Source organism: Periophthalmus magnuspinnatus, chromosome 22, assembly GCF_009829125.3.
Source record: "Periophthalmus magnuspinnatus isolate fPerMag1 chromosome 22, fPerMag1.2.pri, whole genome shotgun sequence".
Lineage (NCBI taxonomy): Eukaryota > Metazoa > Chordata > Actinopteri > Gobiiformes > Gobiidae > Periophthalmus > Periophthalmus magnuspinnatus.
In genome coordinates, this window is record NC_047147.1 from 28,635,405 (window position 1) to 28,661,775 (window position 26,371).

A 26,371-nucleotide genomic window follows, 5' to 3' on the forward strand; every position below is an offset into this window, starting at 1 on the left:
ACTCACTACAGTCACATCATGTTATTTATGTGTGAAAATAGTGAAGTTATAAATGTTGCACTGCTCAGCACGACACCAGCTCTGATCTAATAGTTTTAGTAGTTTTAGTAGTTTTATTTGTTTTAGTAGTTTTATTTGTTTTATTTGTTTTTCGATGTTCATGAGGCGTTTTGTTTCAGTCTGGAGCGACACAAAGAGCAGCTGGAGCTCGGGGACATTTCAACAACAGTCACACATTTTACTGTTGCCTTAAAATGAAAATAAAATCTCGTAGAAAGTCAAGAGTTTAAGAATAATTTTATATTGTAAGAAGAAGAGTACCCTGTAAAGACATAATACGGGACCTTTACATATTTTCATGAACATATTATAACCGCACAGACAAAGAAACACAATCCAAAAAGTGACCACAAACCCTGGACATAAACGGGCCTAAATAAACAAAACAAATGTTTATATTTTTAAATGTTTTTGGTTTTTGTAAAGACAAACTTGACCCACGCTGACGTCACATTTACAGAATCGCTTTTTGGCTCTTTATTCGTTCACTTCTCCACAGGCTTCACTTATAAAAGTGTCAAAAATACTGTTTAAAATTGTGTATAAATGATGTTGACACAGTTCACATGTTTCAGTCCTGATACTTTTGGTCTGTGTAAAATAAATAAACATTTGTTCTGTGTCTTGGTTCATTCTTTCTGCTCTTTGTTCATCAGATTAAACTTCACCTGTTTCTTTACATATTTTCTGTATTTCTGTTTCTCAGTGGAGTCAGACCCCACTGTCTCTGAGCAGCTCTGTGTGTTTCTTTTCTACAGGTGAAGACGACTTCAAATCAAAACCACCAAATATAATTCACTTTTTTACTCATAGTAGATTAATGAAAACTGTGGTAAAACTTTACATCTTTGCTCTAACTTCATTTTTCCTCCTCAGAGCAGTGTCGTCCTTCATCCCGACACTTCTTAAAGATGCAATATGTAACTTTTTCTGGTGGGTGGTCCACTTTCTGCCCGTCTCCATGGAGATGACACTGCTGTGCCTGGAATATTACCACAGTATGGCATTAAACACATCTATCTCCATGGAGACAAGTACATAACCCCACATAGAATTCACACTAATCAATGCAAGACGGACAGATAGACATTTAAATCCATACTGTGGAACATTTCAGCCAAAGCAGTCTCCATGGAGACAGGCAGGTGGTGGACAGTTAAAGTTGTTGCTCTGTGTGATGTGAGTAAAATAATAAATACAATAATAAACTGTTACATGATAAAAACACTCTATAAAAAGTACTTTTTAAATGAGTGTGTGGTTTTTAGAGTTAAAAATGTCTGTACTGTAAAAGCTGAACACAAAAACACAAACACTCTGTCCCTAAAGTCCCAGCCTGAACACAAAAACACAAACACTCTGTCCCTAAAGTCCCAGCCTGAACACAAAAACACAAACACTCTGTCCCTAAAGTCCCGTGTCCGTCTGAATGTCACAGGGACGTGTCGGCCGTCTTGTTCTTTGGACCGCTCACAGAGTTGGCCACAGCCGTGGTGTCGGGCTGAGCGTCTCTGCAGAAGAACACAGCGGGATTCTTACACGCCCACATGGCCACCTCTCCTCCTCCACCTCCTCCACCTCCTCCTCCACCTCCTCCTCCACCTCCTCCTCCCTTCCCCGGACTGGAGTTGGACAAACGGCTGTTGTTGTTGACTCCGACTCGGCTGACGTACCTGTCTCTTATTCTCTCTGCTTGGTTTAATCTAATCTCTCTGTTCTGGTTGTGACTTGATAAATACGCGGCGATATTTCTGGTCCTATATCCCTCCTCTCGACTTCTTCCAAGTAACATCGAAATATTTGGATTCCTCAGAGCGTAAATGAGCGGGTTGATGGCTCCGTTCGCCCAGGCTAGCCAGATTGCGACAGTGTCCATTGCTGGGTTGAAGGTATAGTTCCCCATCGCGGTGACGAGTCCCATCAGACAGTACGGCCCCCAACAGAAAATGATAAAGACGATCATGATCAAAACTGTAGTCGCCGTTCGCATCTCGCTGTAAAAACGCAGCAAGTAGGCGTACGTGGTGACGGGTCGGACGCGGATTTCAGAGAGTCGGACCGTCTTGCAAATGTTATAATGACAAAAACACATGAGAGAAAACGGCAGCAGGTAACAGATCACTATGAGGCTGATGCTGTAGGCCGTGCCCATGCGCGACGTCCCGGAGTGAAACACATACATACAGTGATAGAAACCGCGTTTGTGGATTTCAGCTGGAGTTCGAACAAGCAAATACCAAGGTAGAGAAAATATTACTGCAGTTAACCAAACCGCTATGAGGAGCTGGGTTGCTTTTTGCCGTCCAATTTTCGCTTGGGGCTGCCTCACGATGGCGTAGTATCGATCAAAAGATATCAAAGTCATGGTCAGAGTGGAAATAATACCAAAACACGTGTTGAAAAACCCGTTGGCGACGCAAAACCGGTCCCCGAACATCCAAATGCCATCCTTACTGAAGAGCATGACGAAGGAAAAAGGCAGGCAGAGCACGGCCGTGAGGAAATCCGATAAAGAGAGCGACATTATGAACGCGTTGGTGACTGTGCGGAGTTGCCTGTGTTTGATGATGACGATGACGACGGCGGAGTTCCCCAGACTGGACAGGAGGAAGATGGAGAGGAGGATGAGGGCCTGCGCTGCCACGGCGATGCCCTGAAGGATGGAGCTGGTGTCGGCCGCGCTCAGAGGGGTGAAGGGGGTGGGCGGGAGGCGGGCGGGGCTCAGGTCACCCGGGGTGGACTGGTTGCCGTGGGTCACCGCCGTGTCCTCTGCGGCGGCTGTGACCAGGCTGGTTACTATGGAGACCACCCTGAAAACAAAACATTTATAAAGTGTGTTGTGTAAAACTGAGATTGTCAAAATGCAAATGTTTGAATCATAACAGAATCTTTATGGTTAATAGATCCACAGTAATAATGTTCACAGATCTGTCTGAGCCGTGTGGCGATTTCACATAAATCAACATCTTGATTTTTCAAACTATATATTTTAGAATTTGCAGATTGCTGATTTATGGTGAACGTGTCTTCTCTGTCAGCGCAACAGCACAACCTTTGTCAGTCACAAACTCCAAACATAAAACACTTGTCTTAGTTTGATTTTCAGCACATAGGCCCAGATAAACTCATTCGGAGGTGCACGTTTGACATTTGGAGGGTGTCAGGCCTTATACATACTGAAATTTAAATTTTCTCCATATCATCTGGGGCTTCCTGAAAAAACTTTGCGACCCTCGAGAACCACAGCCTTATTAAGTCCAGCGACAGCAGAGTTGAGAGGATTTGAGCTGTAAGTTTAATACGACAACCCTCTCCCCTGCCTGGGGTGGGTGCTCCAGAGCGAGCGCCTGGTGGCCTTTCCCCACGGGGCTCAGCCTGAAGTAGCGACGTGTGGCCGTCTCTCCGTGGACCCACTAACTGCGGGAAGAGCCGTAAGGGGCCGATGCATGGAGATCTGGGCAGCAGTCGAAGGCGGGGGCCTCGGTGACCAGATCTCCGGACATGGAAACTGGCTCTGGGATCATGGAATGTCACCTCACTGAGCCGGAGCTTGTGCGGGAGGTTGAGCGTTACAGACTAGATATAGTCGGCCTCACCTCCACGCACAGCTTGGGCTCTGGAACCAAACCCACCAAACCAACCTCGGGGAATGGCGGCGAGCTGGTGTGGGCTCATTGCTCCACAGCTCAGCCGCCTCGTGTTGGGGTTCACCTCGGTGAATGAGAGGGTTGCGTCCCTGCACCTTCGAGTCAGGGAGACTTCAATGCCCACGTGGGCAACGACAGTGACACCTGGAGGGGGGTGATCGGGAAGAACGACCTCCCCGATCTGAACCTGAGTGGTGTTCTGTTATTGGACGTGGCACCAGGACACTCCAGGTCAGAGGTCAATGATCAACTTTGTCGTTGTGTCATCTGATTTCCAGTTGCGTGTCTTGGACACCCGGGTGAAGAGAGGGGCAGAGGTGTAGAGCACCCCCTGGTGGAGAGTTGAATCTGGTGGAGGAGGAGGCCGGACAGACCAGGCAGGCCCAAGCGTACTGGGAGGGTCTGCTGGGAACGTCTGGTGGAACCCTCTGTCAGGGGGATCTTCAAATCACCTCCGCAAGAACTCCCTGATCCCGGGAGAGGCTGAGGACATGGACTCTGAGTGGACCATGTTCTCCACCTCTATTGTCGATGCAGCTGCTCGTAGTTGTGGTCATAAGGTCTACAGTGTTTGTCGCGGTGGCAACCCCCGAAGCCCGTGGTGGACACCGGAAGTAAGGGATGCCGTCAAGCTGAAGAGGGAGTACCAGCAGGCCAAGCGTGCCGCGGCTCGGGCAGTTACAGAGGCAAAAACTCGGGGTTGTCGAGGAGTTCGGGGAGGCCATGGAGGAGGACTATCGGACGGACTCAAAGAGATTCTGGCAAACTATCTGATGCCTCAGGAGGGAGAAGCAGTGCTTCACCAACACTGATTACAGTGTAGGCGGAGAGTGCTGACCTCGACTGGGGATGTTGTCGGGCGGTGGAAGGAATACTTTGAGGATCTCCTCAATCCCACCATCACATCTTCTGAGGAGGAAGCAGAGAATGGGGACTCGGAGGCGGACTCGTCCATCACCCTGGCTGAGGCCACTGGGGTGGTAAAAAGCAACCGGAAAAAGGTGGCGCCCTCTCTGTGTGGTGGAGAGTCTCTACCTCAAGTGGAGCAGTTCAAGTATCTCAGGGTCTTGTTCTCGAGTGAGGGGAGGATGGAGCGTGAGATTGACAGTTGGATCAGCGTCTGCAGTGATGTTGTCTCTGTATCGTCTGTTGTGGTGAAGAAGGAGCTGAGTCCAAAGGCAAAGCTCTCGATTTACCTCAGTCTACGTTCTACCCTCACCTATGAGCTCTGGGTCATGACCGAAAGGACAAGGTCGCGGATACGAGCGGCTGAAATGAGTTTCCTCTGCAGAGTATGAGAGGTATGAGAGGCTCAGTGTTAAACCTGTCTTACCTGGGTATGAGAGGGGACAGGGTGCTGGGGTGGTGGTGGGTGCTGGGTGGGTGCTGGGTGGTGTTTTCCTGCAGGGCTGTAGTAACAGACTGGTCCATCACGACAGCGCAGAGACCACACAGTCAAACTCATCCTCATGTGCGTTCATTCAGACCTGAGCCGAGCACAAACACCACTGTCCTGGATCCAGACACAGCCGCACACAGCTCCCCTTCATCCACGTCTTTTTCAGATTCCTACAAAACAGGAGCAGAAAAACAGAGTAACTGGGCTTAAAGACGCACTGTGTAACTTTTCTTGTTTGGGTCCAACACCTGCTCATGTATCATCCAAACTATCTGCTGTTCATGCTCACATAGACCTTCAAACACAAGCTCCCTCCACAGACCTGACCTGTCACTCGGTTGTCTTCATGATGACAGGTAAGTTTAAAGCCATAATGTGGAACATGTAAGGCAAAACAATAACATCTCCATAGAGACAAACAGGTGGCAAGATCCCACAGTGCAGCAGTTTATTTGATTTTTCTGTGTGGTCTGAGCCACACAGGCCGGGTTTGGTCCTGGTTTGGTCCTGGTTTGGTCCTAGTTTGGTCCTGGTTTGGTCTTGGTTTGGTCCTGGTTTGGTCCTGGTTTGGTCCTAGTTTGGTCTTGGTTTGGTCCTGGTTTGGTCTTGGTTTGGTCCTGGTTTAGACAAATGTTTTTTTCCAACACATCAAGTACATTTTGATAAACAAAACAACACTGAGACAAAACAACAGAGAGACAAAACAACACAGAGACAAAACAACACAGAGACAAAACAACACAGAGACAAAACACCAGCTCTGACTGTTCTGCTGCATTTTAGTCCATTCAGTTCAGTTTAGTCTGGGTTTTATCTCTGTTTTCTACATTTATCCATCTGTGTTTTCTGCCTCAGTCTCTTTTTCAGCTCAGACTCTCTGTGTTTCCAGAGGAGCTGAGTCTGGAGATGAATCTGCTCGGCCTTTTTCATCCATCGTGAGAAAACAAGAAATAAGTGTTTACCATCAGCGCAGCTCAGTGACGCAAAAGGAGCAGAGGAGCAGAGCGTCGCAGGTCCAGAGGAGAAGAGGAGCAGAGAGGAGGAGGAGAGGAGGAGGAGCAGAGCGGAGGAGAGGAGCACAGAGGAGACAGAAGAGAGGAGGAGCACAGAGGAGGAGAGGAGCAGAGAGGAGACAGAAGAGAGGAGGAGCACAGAGGAGAAGAGGAGCAGAGAGGAGACAGAAGAGAGGAGGAGCAGAGAGGAGGAGAGGAGCACAGAGGAGACAGAAGAGAGGAGGAGCACAGAAGAGAGGAGGAGCAGAGAGGAGGAGAGGAGCACAGAGGATCCAGGGGGGAGGAGGAGCACAGAGAAGATGAGGAGCACAGAGAGGATGAAGAGCACAGAGGATCCAGAGGAGGTGTCCTCGGTAAAACCATGTCTCTTCGTCTTTATCTCCCTCTTCTTCCTCTTCTTCCTCTTCTTCCTCTTCCTCCTCTGTTCACGTGTGCAGGTCTGAGGAGCAGATTGGGATCGTTCTGTTTGGAGGCTGCTCTGTGTCTGATGCGGGGGGCGGGGCCTGCCTCCTGTTCACGCGCTGACGTTTGAGGCTGTTGCTATGGAAACCCGAGAATTATGATGAAAAGCAGGTTATTCAATTTTATTTATATATATTTTTAATTAAAAGACTTAATCTGTGCTATGACCCAGAATCACAAATAATTTTAGAGCCAAATGAACGAAATTCAGTTTATTCCTCAATAGAATCGGGCCGTGACTGCGCCCTCTGCTGGCACAAAGGGATATTGTAGGTAAAAAAAAATATGATCTGTTGCTGTTGCTGTTTTCTCTTATTTTAAAGTGTTAAAGTCTTTTAATACACAGAATTTTAGAAAGACAATAAAAATCAGGCGGCCTTTATTCAAGTTTGTATTTATTTTAAACAGAAAATATCCAGTAAAACATCAACAGTTTCACCAAAAGAAAGAGTCACAGTGGAATAAAGCTGTAGCAAAAAGGTGAGAAAAAGAAAGAAAGAAAGAAAGAAAGGTGTTTCCCTTCAGCTCTGCCTGTGTCTAAACTCTACAGACACAATAACACACAGAGAAGGACTGACACTCTGTATTTATCAGCTGCAGCATCATAAACAAACTCCAGCTGTGGCTCCTGTTGTGTGGAGAGGTTTATGTTTCTGTTCTGTTGTGGTTCATATAAATCCATAAACTCCCTCAGAAATAATTAGTCAAATAATCAAAGACTTAATCACAAACAGGAGCCAGAGCTGAGGCTGAAACAGCCATAAAACAGTGAACTACATATTTAACATTTAAGGACACTAAGTATTGAGAGTTGATTCGATTAAAAGCATTTGTGGTGGACGACCCCGGGGCCACACTCGGCGTACTCCTGTTTACTGATGCACATGTGCTGGAAGGTGGAGAGAGAGGCCAGGGCGGAGCCTCCGAGCCACACGCCAAACGCTCTCTGTGTGGGAACGATGATCTGTGGAAGAGAAGAGACTGGAGTAAAAACATGATCAGAGCAGTTCTATTGTGATCTGTGTTATCTATAGGGCCGTGTAGAGCCCACTGACTCAAAAATACTTTGAAAATGCATTTACTTTCAGAATACTCCATGTACTTTAAAGCAGGTGTTCACTAAAGTATTGTGTCACAGTGTGTACTTTCATACTGAGCTGTATTAGACTTTATATTATAGTGTGTGCTTATTTTGTTCATTTATCACTGATTAGAGAAGAAAAAACATGCACACACCACAAGAGCCATGTTTTCTGTTTTTCTAATCCTCTGCAGGTTGAAGCTTAAAACTCATGAACCACCGTGTTCCTCCTGTTTTAGAAAAGAAACTCTGTTCTGTGACTCTGTGCAGAATAAATGCACTTTCTGAGGACGTGTGTTTGGTCTTTAGTTACTTCCAGCTCTAAATGTCTGTCGTGTTTGTTTTATTTTTGTTTGTCATTTTGAGTCTGGGCAGTATGAATAATAATAATAATAATAATAATAATAATAATAATAATAATAATAATAATAATAATAATAATAGTCACGTGGCAGGTCTGACCTTCAGTTTCAGCTTCTCTTCACTTTTCTTTGCCCGGATGCTCATGTCTTTCTTCATTCGAGCTGCAAACCCCGGACACAGGGTCGTACCTCCAGACAGAACTATGTTTGTGGACAGGAGCTTCTGGACGTCTTTTCTGATCTTCACGATGGAGTTTAAGGTGATTTCATCGATCCCACTGGACTCGACACCTAAAAACACAAGTGAGTCTTTGTAGAACAGACTCTGTTTAAGTATTGAGTCTCACACTGTCACATTCTGTTCACCGGGAACTTTTACTGTTCAGATGTGACGTCTGCTTAACCCTGAGTTTGACCCACAGTTTTGTTTGATTTTTTAATATAATAATCGTCTCTGCTCTGATATCGGTTCATATCAGGCACAGACTGGGTCAGATTCATCGACAGATAGATCCATGTCAATTATCGATTTATCTTGTTCCATCTTAAGAACAAAGACAAACAAACAAACAAAAAAAGACTTTAGGCCCAAACAGCAGCAGGATCACTACAGACACAGAGGGAGACAGACAGAGGGAGACAGACACACACAGAGGGAGAGACACACAGAGGGAGAGACAGACACAGAGGGAGACAGACACACACAGAGGGAGACATACACAGAGGCAGAGGGAACTGGACAGTGCAGACTTTAATTTTATCCAGATTGTTGAAGATTGTTTTATTGTTTGTTGATTGATTTAAGTCCAAACTTGTGAAACACAGGGACACGTGAGGACACATAAAGCAGAGACGGGCTGTGACCTTTGACCTACAGAGCGAGGACTCGTCTGCAGGACCTCAGGCTCTTCTGCCTCAGGCTGGACACCTGGACACCTGTCCATTAAAATGAGCTTAAAGGTTTTGATCGTGATTTATCGGTCGTTCCGTTTTTGGCACAGCTCTAATATCAGGTATCAGCAGATACTTAAAGCTTTAGTACGGAAAATCGGTATCGGAACTGAACAAACTGGATCGGTGCGTCCCTTTGTTATAACATGTTTAAAAGCTCAGAACAGTTTTACATATGTCCCTGTCGTGTGGTTGACTCACCGAGAAAAGACGGTTGGAAGAGGGACTCAGGGCATCTGAACCTTTCTTCTCCGATGGTGATGGACTGTCCATCAGGCAGATCGAAACTCTTCAGCAGAGACGAGGGACGAGCGGCTCTGGACATTTCTTTGTCAAAGTCTTCTGCCACGTAACACAGTTTCTCCTTAATGTGACGCACAATCTCACGATCAGCTGTGAGAGACAACTGTGTGTGAACATCTGAACATCTGCAGTGAAAGACTAAAGATCCACATCTGTTTATCCAAACATCTGGGACGTTTATCCAGAGAATCACAAACTAAACACAATAATAACTGAACAGTGTAATGTTCCTGTTTGTACCTGGGCCGGTGAAGCTGTGTCCTCTGAGACTGAGCATGTCCCTCAGAGAGTCCGTCAGGTCTCCTCCTGACACATTCAGTCTGGAAATGGCATGAGGCAAAGCAAATCCTTCAAACACAGGGACGACATGAGTCGCTCCATCTCCACAGTCCACGGCGACTCCAGTGGTGCGACAGGTGTGATAGAGCGAGAGCGCGGCCTGCATCCCCACGAACAGACTCGGAGTGTGGAACGTCTCAAACATGAGCTGGAGCAACGACACCGAGTTATACAGTTATACACTGTCACATAGTGCTCATGTTCTAATAGGGAAATTAGGAGACATGTTAGTCTCAGAGACCTCAGGGACCTCAGGGACCTCAGGGACCTCAGGGACCTCAGGGACCTCAGGGCCTCCTAGAGGGGCCAAAGTCGGGACTAAACATGGAGAATATGGTAAATATGGTAAAGAACATGGAAGAGTTTATATTAAAATCTTTTGTGTTCAGTGGTTCATATGACAGATGATTTTAATTTGCACTGTGCTCTTTTTTATTATAATTCTGTTTTATTTGTTTGTATTTTTGATTGTCTTTCTTATTCAGTAAAACAGTTTGAATTCCTTTGAAAAAAGGCTCTTTGTTCTCATATTTGTGATGATTAAGGTTGTGGAGGGTTGTGATTTTGGATTTATTTTTAAAAATATCTCTTAAATGTGGAAAACCGGGCTGTGGGGACACAGAGCTGTGGGGACATAGAGCTGTGGGGACATAGAGCTGTGGGGACACAGAGCTGTGGGGACATAGAGCTGTGGGGACACAGAGCTGTGGGGACACAGAGCTGTGGGGACACAGAGCTGTGGGGACACAGAGCTGTGGGGACACAGAGCTGTGGGACCATAGAGCTGTGGGGACATAGAGCTGTGGGGACATAGAGCTGTGGGGACACAGAGCTGTGGGGACATAGAGCTGTGGGGACATAGAGCTGTGGGGACACAGAGCTGTGGGGACACAGAGCTGTGGGGACATAGAGCTGTGGGGACACAGAGCTGTGGGGACATAGAGCTGTGGGGACATAGAGCTGTGGGGACATAGCTCATGTTGAGTTTAGTTTATTTCTGTCGTACCTGAGTCATCTTCTCTCTGTTGGACATAGAGTTGGAGGGCGTCTCTGTGAGCAGGACAGGATGCTCCTCTGGGGAAACTCTCAGCTCATTGTTGAAAATGTGGTGCCAGATTTTCTCCATATCGTCCCAGTGTGTCACAAAACCTCGCTCAATGGGACGTGTCGTGGTCATTATTTCACTCCACGTCAACTGTTTGTATCCAACAAAACTCTCTTCATGTCCCACACCAACCGTTCCCTAAAAGGAACGTGAGAAAAACATGTTACAACTTACGTCTGGAAAGTTAATAAATGCACTGCACACACAGTCTCAGCAGTAGGCCTACATGGAGCAAGTAGGACTATGGTTTGTACGTAACATTTAATTGTAGACCTCAAAGTCAAATTTAATATTTTTTTGCTTCACAACAGCTCTAAAAAAATCCATTAAATCTGATTTAGTCTAAAATCCTGATATAAGTGGTTCCATAAGTTTGAGGGAGTGTCCTACCTGACTGTGAGGACGTCCTACCACCGTAGGAAACACAGTGTGAGGACTAGAGTCTCCAGCAAAACCAGCTTTACACAGTCCAGACCCACTGTCCACAACCACAGCGCCTCTTTGTTCTTCCATTGCTTCAGTCTGACTGAAGGTTTCAGTTTCAGTTCAGGTGATGCTGTTTTTGTTTTTGTTCAAATCTTCTGTTGTTATTGTTCAAACCTACTTTTCATCATCCTACTGTTGTGTTAACGCTTCTGATTTCTATGGTTCAGTTTCACCAAACGTGTGATTTACAAATGAAGCTAATGTCATTTTATTTTTAGAAGCTTCTAGTTGAAGCTTCAAACTCCAAAGGAAACAGACAGAACCACAGAACAGACTTTTAATTTTGTGAAAAAGCAAATGATGTGGAGCTCATGTTACTGGACGACATCACAACATTCGACAGAATAATAATATTTAACACAGAGGGGGGCAGATAAAATGAATATTGTTAAAATATCAATAATAGAAATGATCAGGTTCCATATTTGTGCATTTACCTTCTGGATATTTCATGTCAATGTACAAATATTAAACTTGATCATTTGTATCAGTGACTAGACCCACAAACTCAACTTACTGCAACAAAAATCTGCATTTTAACTTATTATATTAATTATTACTGCCCTAAGTATTATTGGCCAAGGAAATGTTGTGATGTCATCTGAAGTACAACAGAAAACAATTAATAGTTCTAAGAAATGTGATTCTGATCAAATAAAGGCATGATTAAAAACTGTTTTACTGTAGATTATAAAGATTCAGCCCATAAACACTTTATAAACTCCATAAAATATGACACATTTGTTTTGGATGTTTTTGTTGATGTGGAGTGAAAATATTGAATATAATACAAGTGCTGTGTTTTGTTGAATAAAAGCAGAACAAACCCAAAAGTGCAGTTTGTTTTGTGCTGTGTGTTTGTGTGTGTTTCCTGCCTCACACCAGGGGGCGCTGTGCTGTTTCTACAGCAAAGGCCACGAGAAGAAGAGCGTGTCCCAAATGAAAACATTACACTTCTGAGACGGAAACGTGGATTTCCACCTTTATCTGGCCCAATATGTGTAAGAAACATTATTATTTATATATTGTGACTGTTTCAAGTCGCAGATTCGTCATTTGTCTCATTTTGTGGTGGATTATGGGCTCGTTCCTAACATTAATGCTAACTGTTAGCCGTTAGCTGTTAGCTGTTTCAGAGCAAAGGCTTCAAACTGCACTTATGGTTCATTAAAAAGGTAGATTAATGTCCCTGTGGCTTCTTCAGGTCCAGTTTTATTTCTGTTCTGTAAAAGTCACATCAGAAGTAAAGATCATGTGTTTTTTTTCGTGGTTCTTGTGATGCCTCATAGTAAATATGGTTATATTTTAACATCATTTGGCAGTATTAATTTTACATAATTAATAATTATTTGTATCATCTTATTGAACACTTTTGGTGCATGGATAAAGCAGATGTGTGAGGTTCAGTTCAGGCTTATTTATATAAAACATTTAAAACTTCAGCCCAAAGGGTTAAATACCAGGGACAGGTGGGTTTCAGTCTGGACTCTGTCTCTGGTCTTGAAGCTTTGGGCTCAGCAGCAAGAGCTGACCTCTGACCTCTGACCTCTGACCTCAGGGCTCTGGGTGGAGTATAGGGCTGCAGTGACTCCCTCAGAAAAAGAGGACCCATAGTGTACAGACATTTAAACACAATAACAGTCTGAATTGTGCCTGATATGATCTAAGTGCAGGTTGCACAGACGTGATTTTATGTTTTTGTTTTTGTCAGGAGACGAGCTGCAGTGTTCTGGAAGAATTACAATAATTCAGATGTGACGTTACAAATATGTGGAATGATTTGTTATTTAATGTTCTCTAATTTGTGCACTACGTTCTATTGACCTAAAGCTTCATGTTCCAGCTGTAGCCATGACCCTGACGTGTCCAGGCCTGTACTGTGGCAGGAGACTCATCGGTGGATCCATAGATGAAGAATGTGGAGTAAGTAAAACTGCATAGACAACTTCAATGAATTTCAACGAGGTGGCGTTTTTGAAATGCCCTATACTGACTAGTTGCCTCTAAATGTGTTTGTGGTCGTTCAGGTCTGTCCCCGCGGCGAGCGGACGAACCAGCAGAAAGTGTGTGAGCGCTGCACAGAGTCTCCTGAACTCTACGACTGGCTGTACCTGGGATTCATGGCCATGTTGCCTCTAGTGCTGCACTGGTTCTTCATCGAGTGGTATTCAGGAAAGAAAAGGTGAACAACTGACAGTGATATTTATCAATGACCTTCAAATGTTATCAGATCAGAAAAATAATTACTGACCTAATGAATTTACAAAGTATTTTAACTATGTTTATGGTGTTACAGTATTGTTGGATCATTAGAGTGAATGTAAAGAATTCTGAGTGAAGTAGAAATCAAACTGTCAGGAGAATGAGTCCGATAATCTTAAAATAACTGCCATAGAAAGTCTATATCACTATAACACTATATATTTATAGTTTTATCTGAATTTTCTTATAATTTGAGAGATTTAAGACGGTCTGTTACTTTGTTTTCTCTTCCATAATCTTTTTTTTGTCCTTCAGCTCCAGTGCTCTGCTCCAGCACATCATGGCCATGGTGGAGTGCAGTGTGTCAGCTGTGGTCACTCTTTTGGTCACTGAGCCTGTGGGGACGCTCAGTATTCGCTCGTGTAGAGTCCAGATGCTGTCAGACTGGTACACGATGCTCTACAACCCGAGCCCAGACTATGTCAACACTCTGCACTGCACCCAGGAGGCCGTCTACCCTCTGTAAGCAGCACTGGAAACAAACATGTGTTTCTCTTCTTTTTAATTCATTTAACAAACCACATTAATAGTTTTGTTTGAGCTTCGTGAATAACATCAGCAGAGAAATGTGAAATACAGACTATAATATTTCTAGTGGAGGAAACAGTACACCTCCTGCTTGTTTCCATGGAGATGCCGTTGCTTAGCCTCCATAGAATGTTCCACAGTACGATATCACACTTATCTCCCTGGAGACAAGCAGATGGCGCAATCAAGCCAAGTTACAGGACAGATCTGTGGAGAGGCGGGCCCGCTCGAAGTAAGGAAGCACAATAAAAACAGCTGTAATTTAACAAATGCCAGATGCATAAGTTTAATGCCATACTGTGGAGCATTCCCAGCATGCCCATGGAGACAAACAAGTAGCACCCACTAAAAAAGTGACATAATTTAACTTTAAAACCTTAAAACACCTCAGTTCTGTTGCATATATTTGGGCTTTTGCGTTCAGTGCTTGTTGTAGCTCTGGTTTCTAAATCACGAGTCTCTTCCTCAGATACACCATCGTGTTGATTTACTACGCCTTTTGTTTGGTGATGATGATGCTGCTGCGCCCTCTGCTGGTGAAGAAGATCGCCTGTGGTCTGGGAAAGTCTGATCGGTTCAAAAGCATCTACGCTGCGCTGTATTTCTTCCCTATTCTCACCGTGCTCCAGGCCGTGGGAGGAGGGCTGCTCTGTGAGTCTTTATGAAGCAACATGACACTAGATTTAGAAACAGAAGATCAATCTGTGAATAAATTTGTGAATAAATCTATGAAGAGATGGTTTTGAGTTCACTTTTACTTGAGCGAGGTTATTTACTGGTAAAACTTCCCACTTTGATTAAAGTTAAAGAGTGTAGACAGTTTTATTTTTACATTGTGAATATATTTGTATTTCTCTTTTGTATTACCTTATGCTCCTTTTTGTGGTGTTTCATGAAAATGCAAAGGTTTTCAGATCATTTTACATTTTACTAAGGTCAAACTGTTTTACAGAATAAGAAAATCAAAATCACACAAATCAAAACATAAATAATCACAAATAATCATCATAAACTTAACATTAAAACAGAAAAGTGCAGAATAAAACCCTTTCGGTCACAGAAGATAAACAGAACAGTTTGAGTCTGAATTTAAACATTGTCAAAGTCGAGGCCTGAGTCACATCAGGACGACACAAAACTGAAACACAGATTCACCTGGTTCAGTCCTGGTGTTGATGATGTAGATGCACAAAAACTAACTGTTTTGTTGTTTTTGCAGATTACGCGTTTCCTTACATCATCCTGGTTCTTTCTCTTGTGACTTTGGCCGTTTACATGTCGGCCTCTGAGATTCAGGTAACTGCATTTTGGATTTGCTTTGGTTTAAATATTAACACGAGATTTAAGCCGAGGGCCTAAAATGGCAAACGCTTTTATAAATTATTACATTGGGGCGTTTCCAGCTCCACAGATGATGCTGTTGTGTCATTGGGCAAGACACGTAACCCCCTCGCCCCAGTGTGTGTGTGTGTGTGTGTGTGTAAATGTGTGTGTGATTGTGTGTAAATGTGTGTGTGATTGTGTGTAAATGTGTGTGTGATTGTGTGTAAATGTGTGTAAATGTGTGTGTGCCTTAAAGGTGTGAGATAAAAATGTGACCCAGTTTAATCGACGCCTCTGTGTTTGTACAAACTCACCGACTCCTTTAGTTTCGTCGCTGATTTTGATGTTTGTTTTACCTCAAAACTTTTCCAAAATGCGTCGTTAAATCAGATACATTAGTATAATCAGTCACATTTGTACATCACTTTGGTCTGACTCGTGTGTTTCATAAATACATCAGCAGCAGAGAAGTGTTAGTTTGTGACTTTACATCATTTATTATCTTGAAGCCTGATCCCTGAGAAAAAAAACACTGATGGTAAAAATGAACCAAAGTCACAAAAGAAAATCTGTTTATCTCCTGAGGTTCTCAGAGTCTCTAAGTCTTTGAGTTTCAGAATAAAAAAAATAAAAAAGTCTTAATAACAAGAAAAAGAACGTCTCAAGTTACGTTACACTGTTGGACGCTTCATTTTATTAAACTGGAAAAGCAAAAACCCCAAACTCACCAAAGTCTGAGACACATAATGCAGCAACTGGAAAAAATAAAATTCTCACTGAGAAACAAACAAGAACTTTTTACACCATCATTTTATTGATTATTTTAATAATAAATAAACATTGAGACAGTCTCCTGTGTGTATAAATATAAATATGTGTATAGATTTGTATGTGTGTGTATATGTTTGTGCAGGTTCAGTTCTCTTTTTAAATTACTATTATTATTATTATTATTATCATCTTTTTCTTTTTTCGTTTGTTCTATATTTCAAAAACATAATAAAAAGAGTTAAAAAAAGGTCTGCTGCCAAAGTCATCAACAACAACAATTCACAACAAAATATATTTTCTGAATGGTCACAGGTCCTCAAAATGGCGTCCGTAATGGGAAACTGAAACCCATGAATACAACTATCCATGAGGTTCAGAATGATGAAAAGTTAGGACTGTTTTTATAACGATTAATGATTCAAAACCATATATTCCATCATCTGAATGGTCAAAAGTCCTCCCTGACTTTCTACGTACTATATTTACGTCACTTCATTCAACTTTTGTCTTTCGTTTTCAGTCGTTCAAGAGTCTGGGGGCGAAGAAGAAGCGTCTGGTCGTGCTGTTCAGTCACTGGTTGCTCCACGCCTACGGGATCATCTCCATCTCTCGTCTGGATAAACTGGAGCAGGACCTGCCTCTGCTGGTGCTGGTCCCGGGACCCGCCCTGTTTTACATCGCCACGGCCAAATTCACCGAGCCGAGCCGCATCCTGACGGAGGGAGGCAACGGGCACTGAAAACGCCACTGGCAACGGGCGCCAAAAAAACGCCGCCGTCTGACGTACGTTAAGTGTTAATTATAGAAAAAGACCAAGTTTAAAACAAATCGTAGTCGGAGCGAAGACGTTTGTCTGCGCATCCAAGCCGCGGCTTGGATGCGCAGACAAACGTCTTCGCTCCGACTACACACAGATGTCACTGCTCTGCCGAGAATAACCCGCAGTATGGCATTAAACAAGCGCGATACAGTGTAAAAAAAGATGCAAAATTGTACTAAAAACATCCTTAAAACAGCGAGACCGCGACGGACAACTGTAATAAAAACAACTAACTGAATGTGCGTTTAATGCCGCACTGCAGAACATTTCAGTCAAAGGAATAACATCAGGGTTATATTACACACGTTTAAATATTATAGGTCGTGTTTCTGTTGATTATAAAAAACCCATCAGTCCGTTAGTGACGCTAAACCTGTGGAAAAGTGCACGGTGTTTCCAGAGGTTTAAGTTACACCATAAAGAAAAGGACGTTTTAATAATAAACCCGGTCCCCGCGTCCTTCCTCCTCGGTTCCCTGTGTCCTTCCTCCTCAGTCCTTCCTCCTCGGTCCTTCCTCCTCAGTCCCTGCGTCCTTCCTCCTCGGTCCCTGCGTCCTTCCTCCTCGGTCCCTGCGTCCTTCCCTCCGTCCTTCCCTGCGTCCTTCCTTGCGTCCTTCCTCCTCAGTCCTTCCTCCTCGGTCCCTGCGTCCCTCCTCCTCGATCCCTGCGTCCTTCCTCCTCGACTCTCATCAAACTGAAAGTAAAAACCTGTTTTCATGCTGTAAATGGACAGTTTTAAATCTTACAGGTGTTTAACAGCAGACTGTATTTACGTAAATGTTCAAACACGGATGATTCTTTTATAAAGTGCATTATTTTTAAAATGTTTTTGTTGATTGTGATAAAAGGTTCATTTTTTTGTAAACGTTTCCTGTACAGAATGTTACTGCTTTTTATTTATTCCTTAAAAGTCCGACGTTACGCAAAACTGACCCTTACGAACTTTAAACCCTGTGATAATGTTGTGTTCCTCCTCAAAAACAGACCTCAAACATTCACACATGTTTGACTCACACTTTATTATTCGTCTGTAACATCTACAAAGCTCAAAATGCGACGTTCCACCTTGTGATGTCATCAAGTGGTAGTGAACAGCTCCTTTTTTTACGTTTTGATCAGTATAAAGTGGCAACTCCAGAAGCTGAAATGATCCAAATGATTCTATAAATGAAGGTGTGTGGAGTTTAAAAACACAGTGGAGCACTTCCTGTATCACCACATGATGACATCACAAGGTGGAACAGAGTGTTTTCTGTTCGACAAAAGAAATGTTTGTGTGTGAATGAAACAAAACACAACTCCAGGTCTGTTTGTGACGAGGACCGTGGGCAGTTTACAGGTGCAGTTTTTCAGGTGGAGGGTCCAGCTCTTCTCGTCTCTATGGAGATGTGCTTGATTTGCCTTGAATGTTCCACTGTAGAGCCTGTAAAGTTCCGTTTTGCACCTTTAAACACGCTGTATAGTTCAAACTGTAAATGTTCAGTGATGTGAGTTTATCATCTTTGTGTAAATAAACGCGTCTCTACTTTTAGCTGTGGAAATGGTCGGGTTTTAAGGCGACTTCCTTCCTCTATATAAAACAATAACTCATAAAAACTACATTTTCTCCTTTTATTATTTAACAAACACAAACACATTTCTCCATGACGAGGGGAAAACCCAGTGACGCAAACGTTTTAGTCTGTGTTTCAGATAAGACGATCCAAAGTTGAATATACTTTAAGCATGACTCATTTGTAAATGTTATAAATAAAACATTTAAGTGTATTTTGTGTTTGAAATAGGAGCCAATCAATATATTTTAACTTTACTTTGTTCACAAAACTCTTCAGAGCTTCTTGTTTCTTATTTACAGAAGAAACACCAGTCCAGTTAAAGTTTAAATAAGGCTTATTTTTAATGATTCATCTTAAACATTTGATGCGTTGAATACAATCAGGTTCAAGTGCAGCAGAAAACCACCGGTCACACCAAGATGGCCGCCCCCTGCATCGATTCTTCAGTAGTGACACATTCAAGCGAAACATCTACAAAAACAGGATAAAAACACCAGATCTGTCCAGGAACAAACTTAAAGTCGAGCTCTGTGGTGCTATGAAAGTAACACCCGTCGTTCCTTTAGTATCGTACAGGAAGTCACGCTCAAACGGAGGAAGAGTTTAAATACTTCTAGAGCCACCTGCAAAGAGAAGTTTCCTGCCTTTTCATTTCAGGAGTGTTTCAGTGTCATGTTCTTTGACTGAAACGAGCCCTGCCCTGCCACACTTCACTTTACAAGATTAAAAACAGTCTGTAGACCAAGAATATTTACCACAGATGGAGTAAATGTTGTTAAAATGCAGATTTATGTTGTAAAACGGAGAGTTCTTGGGTTTAGTCACTGATAGAAATGATCAGATTCAACGTTTGTGCTTTTACCTTTGAGCTTTTTCATTTTAAAGTTCAATATAAACAATAAGTCAAATCTGAAAACCACCAGAACGACAGATAAATGTGTCCCAGTGTTTTAGCTGTAGGGAATCTATGATATAAAGTACAAACTGGAGAAGTACTTAAGCGTTTTATTCTCTCTGTCTTTGGACTGATTATTGCGTCAGTGGAAGGAAAACACTTCAATATTCACTTTTCTTGTCATATTTTCTGATGTAATGTTTTTCATTTGTTTTGAATAATAAACGTGTCTCGTGTTTCTGTCTCTGCGCAACAGGCAGCGTTTGGAAATAAATGAAAACCTGCACCAAAAATGCATCATCTGTGAGTGAATTCTGGTGCAGTCACTTTTTCATTTGGTGGTTTTCAGAGCACAGTTACTTTTCTAAAATTAAAGGATTAAATCACACACAGGTTAAGATTCAAATCGCACAGAAACAAAACTGTTATAGTGAGAGTTTGTCAGGTTTTTCCTTCTCCAACGAGCGACAGAAACAAACATGAAACTGTTTTAAATCTGCGTCTTTACCCTACAATTTAAATGCAACTCAATGTAAAAGTATTCAAAGTATTCAGAGTACAGTACTGTGATTGGACCAAGTATCAGAACATGTTAGAAAATACACTGTCTGGACAAAAAAAAAGTCAATTTAACAACACACTTTGGTGCCTCCTGTCGAATAATTACTGCAACAAGTTATTTAACCCCGACTGGTGCAATGAGTCGCTTCTCGTTTCTTAAAAAAAAACACGTGGAAAGACACAAAAGATGTCCGTCTGTTTGAGAAGCGTCAAATCATCGACATCGAGCAGAGAAAACGTCTAAGTCAGGGGCCTCGAACTCAAATTATCTGGGGGCCGCATCAGGTTTTTCACAAAAAAAGCTTTGTTAAAATCTCAAACATCGTCACACATGAGAAAATATGTCAGTTCTTGTGGATTTTATGGATTTACATCTGCAAAAAGACAGAGTTTAAATCGTAAAAGTGAAGACGTTTGGCTGCTCGTCCAAGCCACGGCTTGGACGAGCAGCCAAACGTCTTCACTTTTACTTTAGACTCTTTACAACGACAGATTTAAACTTCGGAGATTGCAGAAACTGTCCAAAGCTTTATTAAAAACTGGAAAAACAGTGGGGACCCATCGTCTTTGAGGGAAAAAAAAAAAACCCTGAATAATCGTGATCGGCGACGACTTAAACGTTCGGTAAAATCAAATCGAAGAAAAACAACAGTAGAAAGAAGTCAGGGTTGTGTTTAAACGTGAAATTAAGAGCGTTTTTTTAAAGTGTGTGACCTTTTTTTTTGTCCAGACAGTGAATATTTTAACGCAGGTATTCAGTTTCTGCAACTAAACACATTTTCAAAGTATTTTTCCCCAATAAGTTGTCGTGAAACTGATTCAACGCGACGACACAAAAGAGAAAGTGTCACACGGACGTGGAGGATTCTGTCTTTGGGTTTTGTTAGATTCACACCTGGTGACACATTTCTTCCTGTGCATCTGGAAAACGACAGAATGAACATCACTTCCTGTCTCTGGACTCGCAAACAACAACTTTAGACGTTTAGAAACAGCCTTAAACGGCTCTCGAAAAGCGGCGATATTGCACATGCATTTACGGTTTGCAGAAATGTTTCCAGCTGTTCTGCCTCGTTTTAAACCATAAACATTCATGCAGAGTTTAAAGCTACGATTAAACCTGTGATAAATGCTGTGCACTGAAGCAACAATCAAGTGTTTTTGGTTTTTATAAGATAATTTAGTTAAAAAGGCCTCATCTTTACTCATTCCACAGTGAAAACAGTTTAAAAACACAAACAATTTAACATTTTTAAAGCAAAAGGAGTGAAACGGAAGAAGCCCGATTCAGTGAAACGTGAAAAAATACAAGAAAATGACTTCAGTGTTTTTGGGTTTCTCAGTGATACGTGAAACAAAAAGGAACAACGTACAGCGGTCTGGTCAAAACAACACAGAGATTCAGTGACAGATCGTTTTACAGTTGAGACTTTCTGATAAAAATAAATAAAAAAAACTGATGCGATGAGTTTTTTTTGAGTATCGTTATGGCGACATTTTGACACTTTTCAAATAAATGAAAACAAGAAAGACACTGTTCAATTTAAAGATTATGATATTTTCAGTTTTGTGATATGATAAATGATCAATAGCCCTAGTTACAATCATCTCCCGTAGCAACCGCTTTAATGAGGAATAAAAACCTTAAGCCACTTCCGTTTGGATTGTCATTTAGTGTGGGACATTCTTCTAAACTTCAGGCGTCTCCGATGGTTCTAGTCCTGGATGTAGATGATAATTATGCACAGAGTTCCCACGAGTCCGAGCGCCTGAATCCCCAGAAACCACAGCAGCATCCAAAACACCACGATGACCACGGGCTCCACGATTTTGTCCCCAAAGTACATCTGACTGAAGCCCACGCCGCGTAGACATTTGTTGATCATCCCAAACAGACTCCCCATCCTCTGGCAGTCGTCCAGCTCGGGCGTCCGGGTCGTGGGGTCGTCGGCGTCTGAGCGCGGGGCGTCTCCGGAGCCGTGCGGCGCGGGCGCGGTCCTGTGGTCCTAAAGGAGAGCGCAGAGTTAGACAAGTGCAACATGGAGTTTTCATGTTCTGTTACGACCACAAAAGTCAGAAAACATGCATTTAAACATTTGTGAGCGTTAAAGTTTCACTGTGTAACTTTTCTGCTGGGGTTCTGCCAACTCCTGGTCTCCATGGAGATGTTACTGCTTTTCATGGACCTTTATGGAGACAAACGTGAGACTTGACAGGAGCACGTTTGAGTTTGATCTATAACAAAACGACTTATGACAGAAAACGTCAGGTGAGATGAGTTTAAAGCCGAACTGCGGAACTTTTCTGACAGACCAGCAGAAAAGTTACACTGTGTTTTAGGTGGTCTGATTCAGGCTCTGACATAAAACAGGCCACGCCGGAAATATTCAAATTCATAAAGTAACAGCCTCAGTCGTGTCCTGAGCAGAATCTAAAACAGAGTCTGAACTCCATCTAAGATGGCGCCACATACGGTCGCCCTGGTGATTTGGTGTGCCCTTATTTGTATTTGTATTTGTATTTATTCAGTGTGTTTATGTTGCACTTTTTCACCGAAGCAAGTTCCTAGTTTGTGAACTGTGTTCACAGACTATGGCAATAAAAGTCTTCTGATTCTGATTCTGATTCTGAAACAGAGTCTGAAACAGAGTCTGAAGTTGAACTTGCAGCAGTGTTTGACAGAACTCGGGGTTAAACATTCTATAGATAAACGATGTGTTCAGTGTTTTATAAAACCCAGACTGTGGGTCACACATTAAAAATGGAGTTTTAACCAAAATGACCAGGACATGGCTGTTATTTTCCCTCAGTGTGATATTTGTCCACTGCTGCACAGAAAGTAAAAAATACTGTATTACATTTGTATATCGTCCACACTGCCAAATGTTTTTAATTATACAATTTAAAACTATTTTGAACCAAGATCAGACCCTGAGTCTCAGTGAATATGAGAATATGGAGTTTACACAATAAAACCATTAATGCACACGTAGGGTACAGCCTCAACACTGCATGAACACTAAGAATATGTATATAATGTATAATCCGACGCTGAAACTATATATATTTTTTTATTTTTGTGTCTAAAAATAAAATGTGTAAGTGTGACGTGTGATAAAACATTTCCTCAGGACAGACACAGACACGTTCACCGTTAAACTGGAAAGTCCAGATGTTTTTACAGATAGAAACAGTTAAAGAACAGTGACAATAAACATGTCACAAACAATGAGAAAACAAAGAGAAAACAATGAGAAAACAAAGAGGAAACCTTCTCTTAAACCTGTGGCTTCACTAAATCACCGGCTCCATGACTCGATGACATAATCCTCCGTCTCATGTTTTTACAAAGATCAACTGACCTGTTTGGCAACGAAATGACTAATATTATAATGAACACGTGATAATATTATAATATTATAATGAACACGTGAAGCTTATCCAGGTCAGACAAAAACATTTAGTTTAATCATTTTCTGTAAATTTGATTCACTGGTTTTGTAAATGTCTCAAACTGTGAATGAACCAAACTGAACCAGGGTCATTTTGAGATTTAATTAAACTTTTTGCCTTTTTGCTTCACAGATCTGAGAGACGACAGTGTTTCTTTACTTTAGGAGACAGATTGTAAAAGTGGAGTAATAAATCTGAGGTTCAGTGGCGTCTGTGTAAAATGTGACTGAACTTGTTGAAGAATGTGACACTTTTGTCCCGTCCATGAAGACAAAACCTCGACTGTTTGTGCTGCTCTTTGTGTAAAAACGACTTTAACAGATCAATGATTTACAACGAGTCATTAGTAATGTCCCACAGTGGCTTTATGACGTGACCTTTGAACTGTGGCTGAATGTAAGACGTGTCGTCTCATACTGGACATAAACACTGGACATAAACACGTCTCATACTGGACACAAACACGTCTCATACTGGACATAAACACGTCTCATACTGGACACAAACACGTCTCATACTGGACATAAACACTGGACACAAACACGTCTCATACTGGACACAAACACGTCTTATAATGGACATAAACTCGTCTCATACTGGACACAAACACGTCTTATAATGGACATAAACACGTCTTATACTGGACACAAACACGTCTCATACTGGACACAAACTCGTCTCATACTGGACATAAACTCGTCTCATACTGGACATAAACACGTCTCATACTGGACATAAACACGTCTCATACTGGACACAAACTCGTCTCATACTGGACACAAACACGTCTCATACTGGACACAAACTCGTCTCATACTGGACACAAACACGTCTCATACTGGACATAAACTCGTCTCATACTGGACACAAACACGTCTCATACTGGACATAAACACGTCTCATACTGGACATAAACACGTCTCATACTGGACACAAACTCGTCTCATACTGGACATAAACACGTCTCATACTGGACACAAACACGTCTCATACTGGACATAAACACGTCTCATACTGGACATAAACACGTCTCATACTGGACACAAACTCGTCTCATACTGGACATAAACACGTCTCATACTGGACACAAACACGTCTCATACAGGATGGTTTAACAAATGGACAGTTAAAAGTTATTAGGATTATCTTTACATCTGTATAATGTAATAATAATAATAATAATAACAATAATAATAATAATAGAGTGTGTGTGTGGGGGGGGTGTGTGTGTGTGTGTTTCTTTTTTGCCTTGAAGGTGGAAAATCCTTATGTTTGCATTTATTTATTTACATGTAACACTTCAAGAGTTAACAGGAAAAACAAATTATATTTACATAATCACATTTTTATATGTCACACAGACGCCTGACGGACATTTAATGAGATTATGTCATTTTATTTTCTGTCTCTTATTTTCTGTATAATCTTCTGTCTGTTATTTTACGTCTGTTTGTTTGTGTTATTTTCTGTTATTTTCCAGACTCCAGGGCATCTGACATAAGCAGCTTTCACTGGCCACAGCTTAAGTCCAGAGCCTTTAACAAACACACATTTAGACACACAAACACACATTTAAACACACAAACACACATTTAAACACACAGTTAAACACACAAACACACATTTAAACACACACAGTGACGTCATCATCCGTGTGTCTAATAACAGTTAAATATAAAAAAGTACTTTTGCTTTACCCGATGAGCAGAATGAGCAGAGTACCCAGAGTACCCAGAGTACCCAGAGGACCCAGAGTACCCAGAGGACCCAGAGGACCCAGGGTGCGGAGCAACCCCGCGCACGCGCTCCTCCGTGTGAGATATTCTGCTGTTTTCACGTAAATCCAGTAAATCTCGGCGGTGAATGACGTGATTTTCGTTTAACGGAGGAGAAACCGCGGACATTTTCACCTCTGTCGCTCGACGGAACTTCCACAAATAAAAAACATGCGACAGAGGAAATATTTGACAAACTGGAGCCGCGGAGCTGAGACTGACGAGGCGCGTCCTCTGTCCGCAAACGCAACGTGATGACGCGCGGGTTGCCAGGGAGAAAATACAAACTCCAGGAAGAAAGCGCAGAAAATCACACGACGACGTCAAACAAAAGCTCAAAATGAAACTAAAACAGGATTATGGAACAAAGAGGAAAGAGTAAAGTGCAAATCCGTGCGCTCTTGTCTGGTTTTAAGGGGATTAAAGTAGCAACACAACAGCTAGATAATACTAATCTGTTTTAGGTTGCCAAATATGACATTTTTTCAGCTTCACAACACAAACTAAAATAAAATTATATATATAGTAAATAAAAAAGTGCACTTTTTTATGTTTCCCTCCACTCTTTTGTGAAACTAATCATACATTTGACTGAACGGTTGTATATTTACCATTATGATTAAAGCCATACTGTGGAACAGTCACAGTAAAAACAATCTCCAGGACGGTTGGTCACATGTCCCGTTTAGACTCGTCACCACATACAGTGTATAGTACAGATACAGTGTATAGTACAGATACAGTGTATAGTACAGATACAGTGTATAGTACAGATACAGTGTATAGTACAGGTGCAGTGTATAGTACAGATACAGTGTATAGTACAGATGCAGTGTATAGTACAGGTGCAGTGTATAGTACAGATACAGTGTATAGTACAGATACAGTGTATAGTACAGATACAGTGTATAGTACAGATACAGTGTATAGTACAGGTGCAGTGTATAGTACAGATACAGTGTATAGTACAGATACAGTGTATAGTACAGATACAGTGTATAGTACAGATACAGTGTATAGTACAGATACAGTGTATAGTACAGGTGCAGTGTATAGTACAGATACAGTGTATAGTACAGATACAGTGTATAGTACAGATACAGTGTATAGTACAGATGCAGTGTATAGTACTATAGTACTGCACAGTGATGGGAGGAATACTTTAAAATGTGTTTAGTTACAAAATACTGAATGGCTCCATTAAAATGTCTTTTGTAACA

The 26,371-nt window shown here is 42.1% G+C and overlaps 4 protein-coding genes across 5 annotated transcripts; 1 reads left to right on the top strand and 3 right to left on the bottom strand.

Annotated features, from left to right (window-relative positions):
* Positions 1–1,492: 1,492 nt before the first annotated feature.
* LOC117390671 (G-protein coupled receptor 135) lies at positions 1,493–5,138 on the bottom strand. The gene is made up of 3 exons (XM_055230946.1): positions 5,041–5,138; positions 1,663–2,870; positions 1,493–1,623 (listed from the first exon to the last, which is right to left on the bottom strand). The coding sequence occupies exons 1-3, from the start codon at positions 5,136–5,138 to the stop codon at positions 1,493–1,495; spliced, it is 1,437 nt and encodes a 478-aa protein (XP_055086921.1).
* A 2,048-nt stretch (positions 5,139–7,186) lies between these two features.
* On the bottom strand, positions 7,187–11,235 carry LOC117391060 (actin-2-like). 2 transcript variants are annotated; one of them, XM_033988874.1, is made up of 6 exons: positions 11,113–11,235; positions 10,624–10,860; positions 9,519–9,765; positions 9,177–9,368; positions 8,125–8,315; positions 7,187–7,545 (listed from the first exon to the last, which is right to left on the bottom strand). In XM_033988874.1, exons 1-6 carry the CDS (start codon positions 11,233–11,235, stop codon positions 7,402–7,404), a joined length of 1,134 nt encoding a protein of 377 aa, XP_033844765.1. In that variant the 3' UTR covers positions 7,187–7,401. The 2 variants fall into 2 exon arrangements, with proteins under 2 accessions (XP_033844765.1, XP_055087327.1); XM_055231352.1 differs by lacking the exon at positions 9,177–9,368.
* Positions 11,236–12,131: 896 nt separating this feature from the next.
* jkamp (jnk1/mapk8 associated membrane protein) lies at positions 12,132–16,890 on the top strand. Its single transcript, XM_033988875.2, has 7 exons — positions 12,132–12,209; positions 13,052–13,131; positions 13,236–13,390; positions 13,726–13,932; positions 14,468–14,649; positions 15,218–15,294; positions 16,613–16,890. Exons 1-7 carry the CDS (start codon positions 12,206–12,208, stop codon positions 16,829–16,831), a joined length of 924 nt encoding a protein of 307 aa, XP_033844766.1. The 5' UTR covers positions 12,132–12,205; the 3' UTR covers positions 16,832–16,890.
* Positions 16,891–20,389: 3,499 nt separating this feature from the next.
* fam241a (family with sequence similarity 241 member A) lies at positions 20,390–25,359 on the bottom strand. The gene is made up of 2 exons (XM_033988413.2): positions 25,074–25,359; positions 20,390–21,929 (listed from the first exon to the last, which is right to left on the bottom strand). The coding sequence occupies exons 1-2, from the start codon at positions 25,278–25,280 to the stop codon at positions 21,639–21,641; spliced, it is 498 nt and encodes a 165-aa protein (XP_033844304.1). The 5' UTR covers positions 25,281–25,359; the 3' UTR covers positions 20,390–21,638.
* Positions 25,360–26,371: the final 1,012 nt, after the last annotated feature.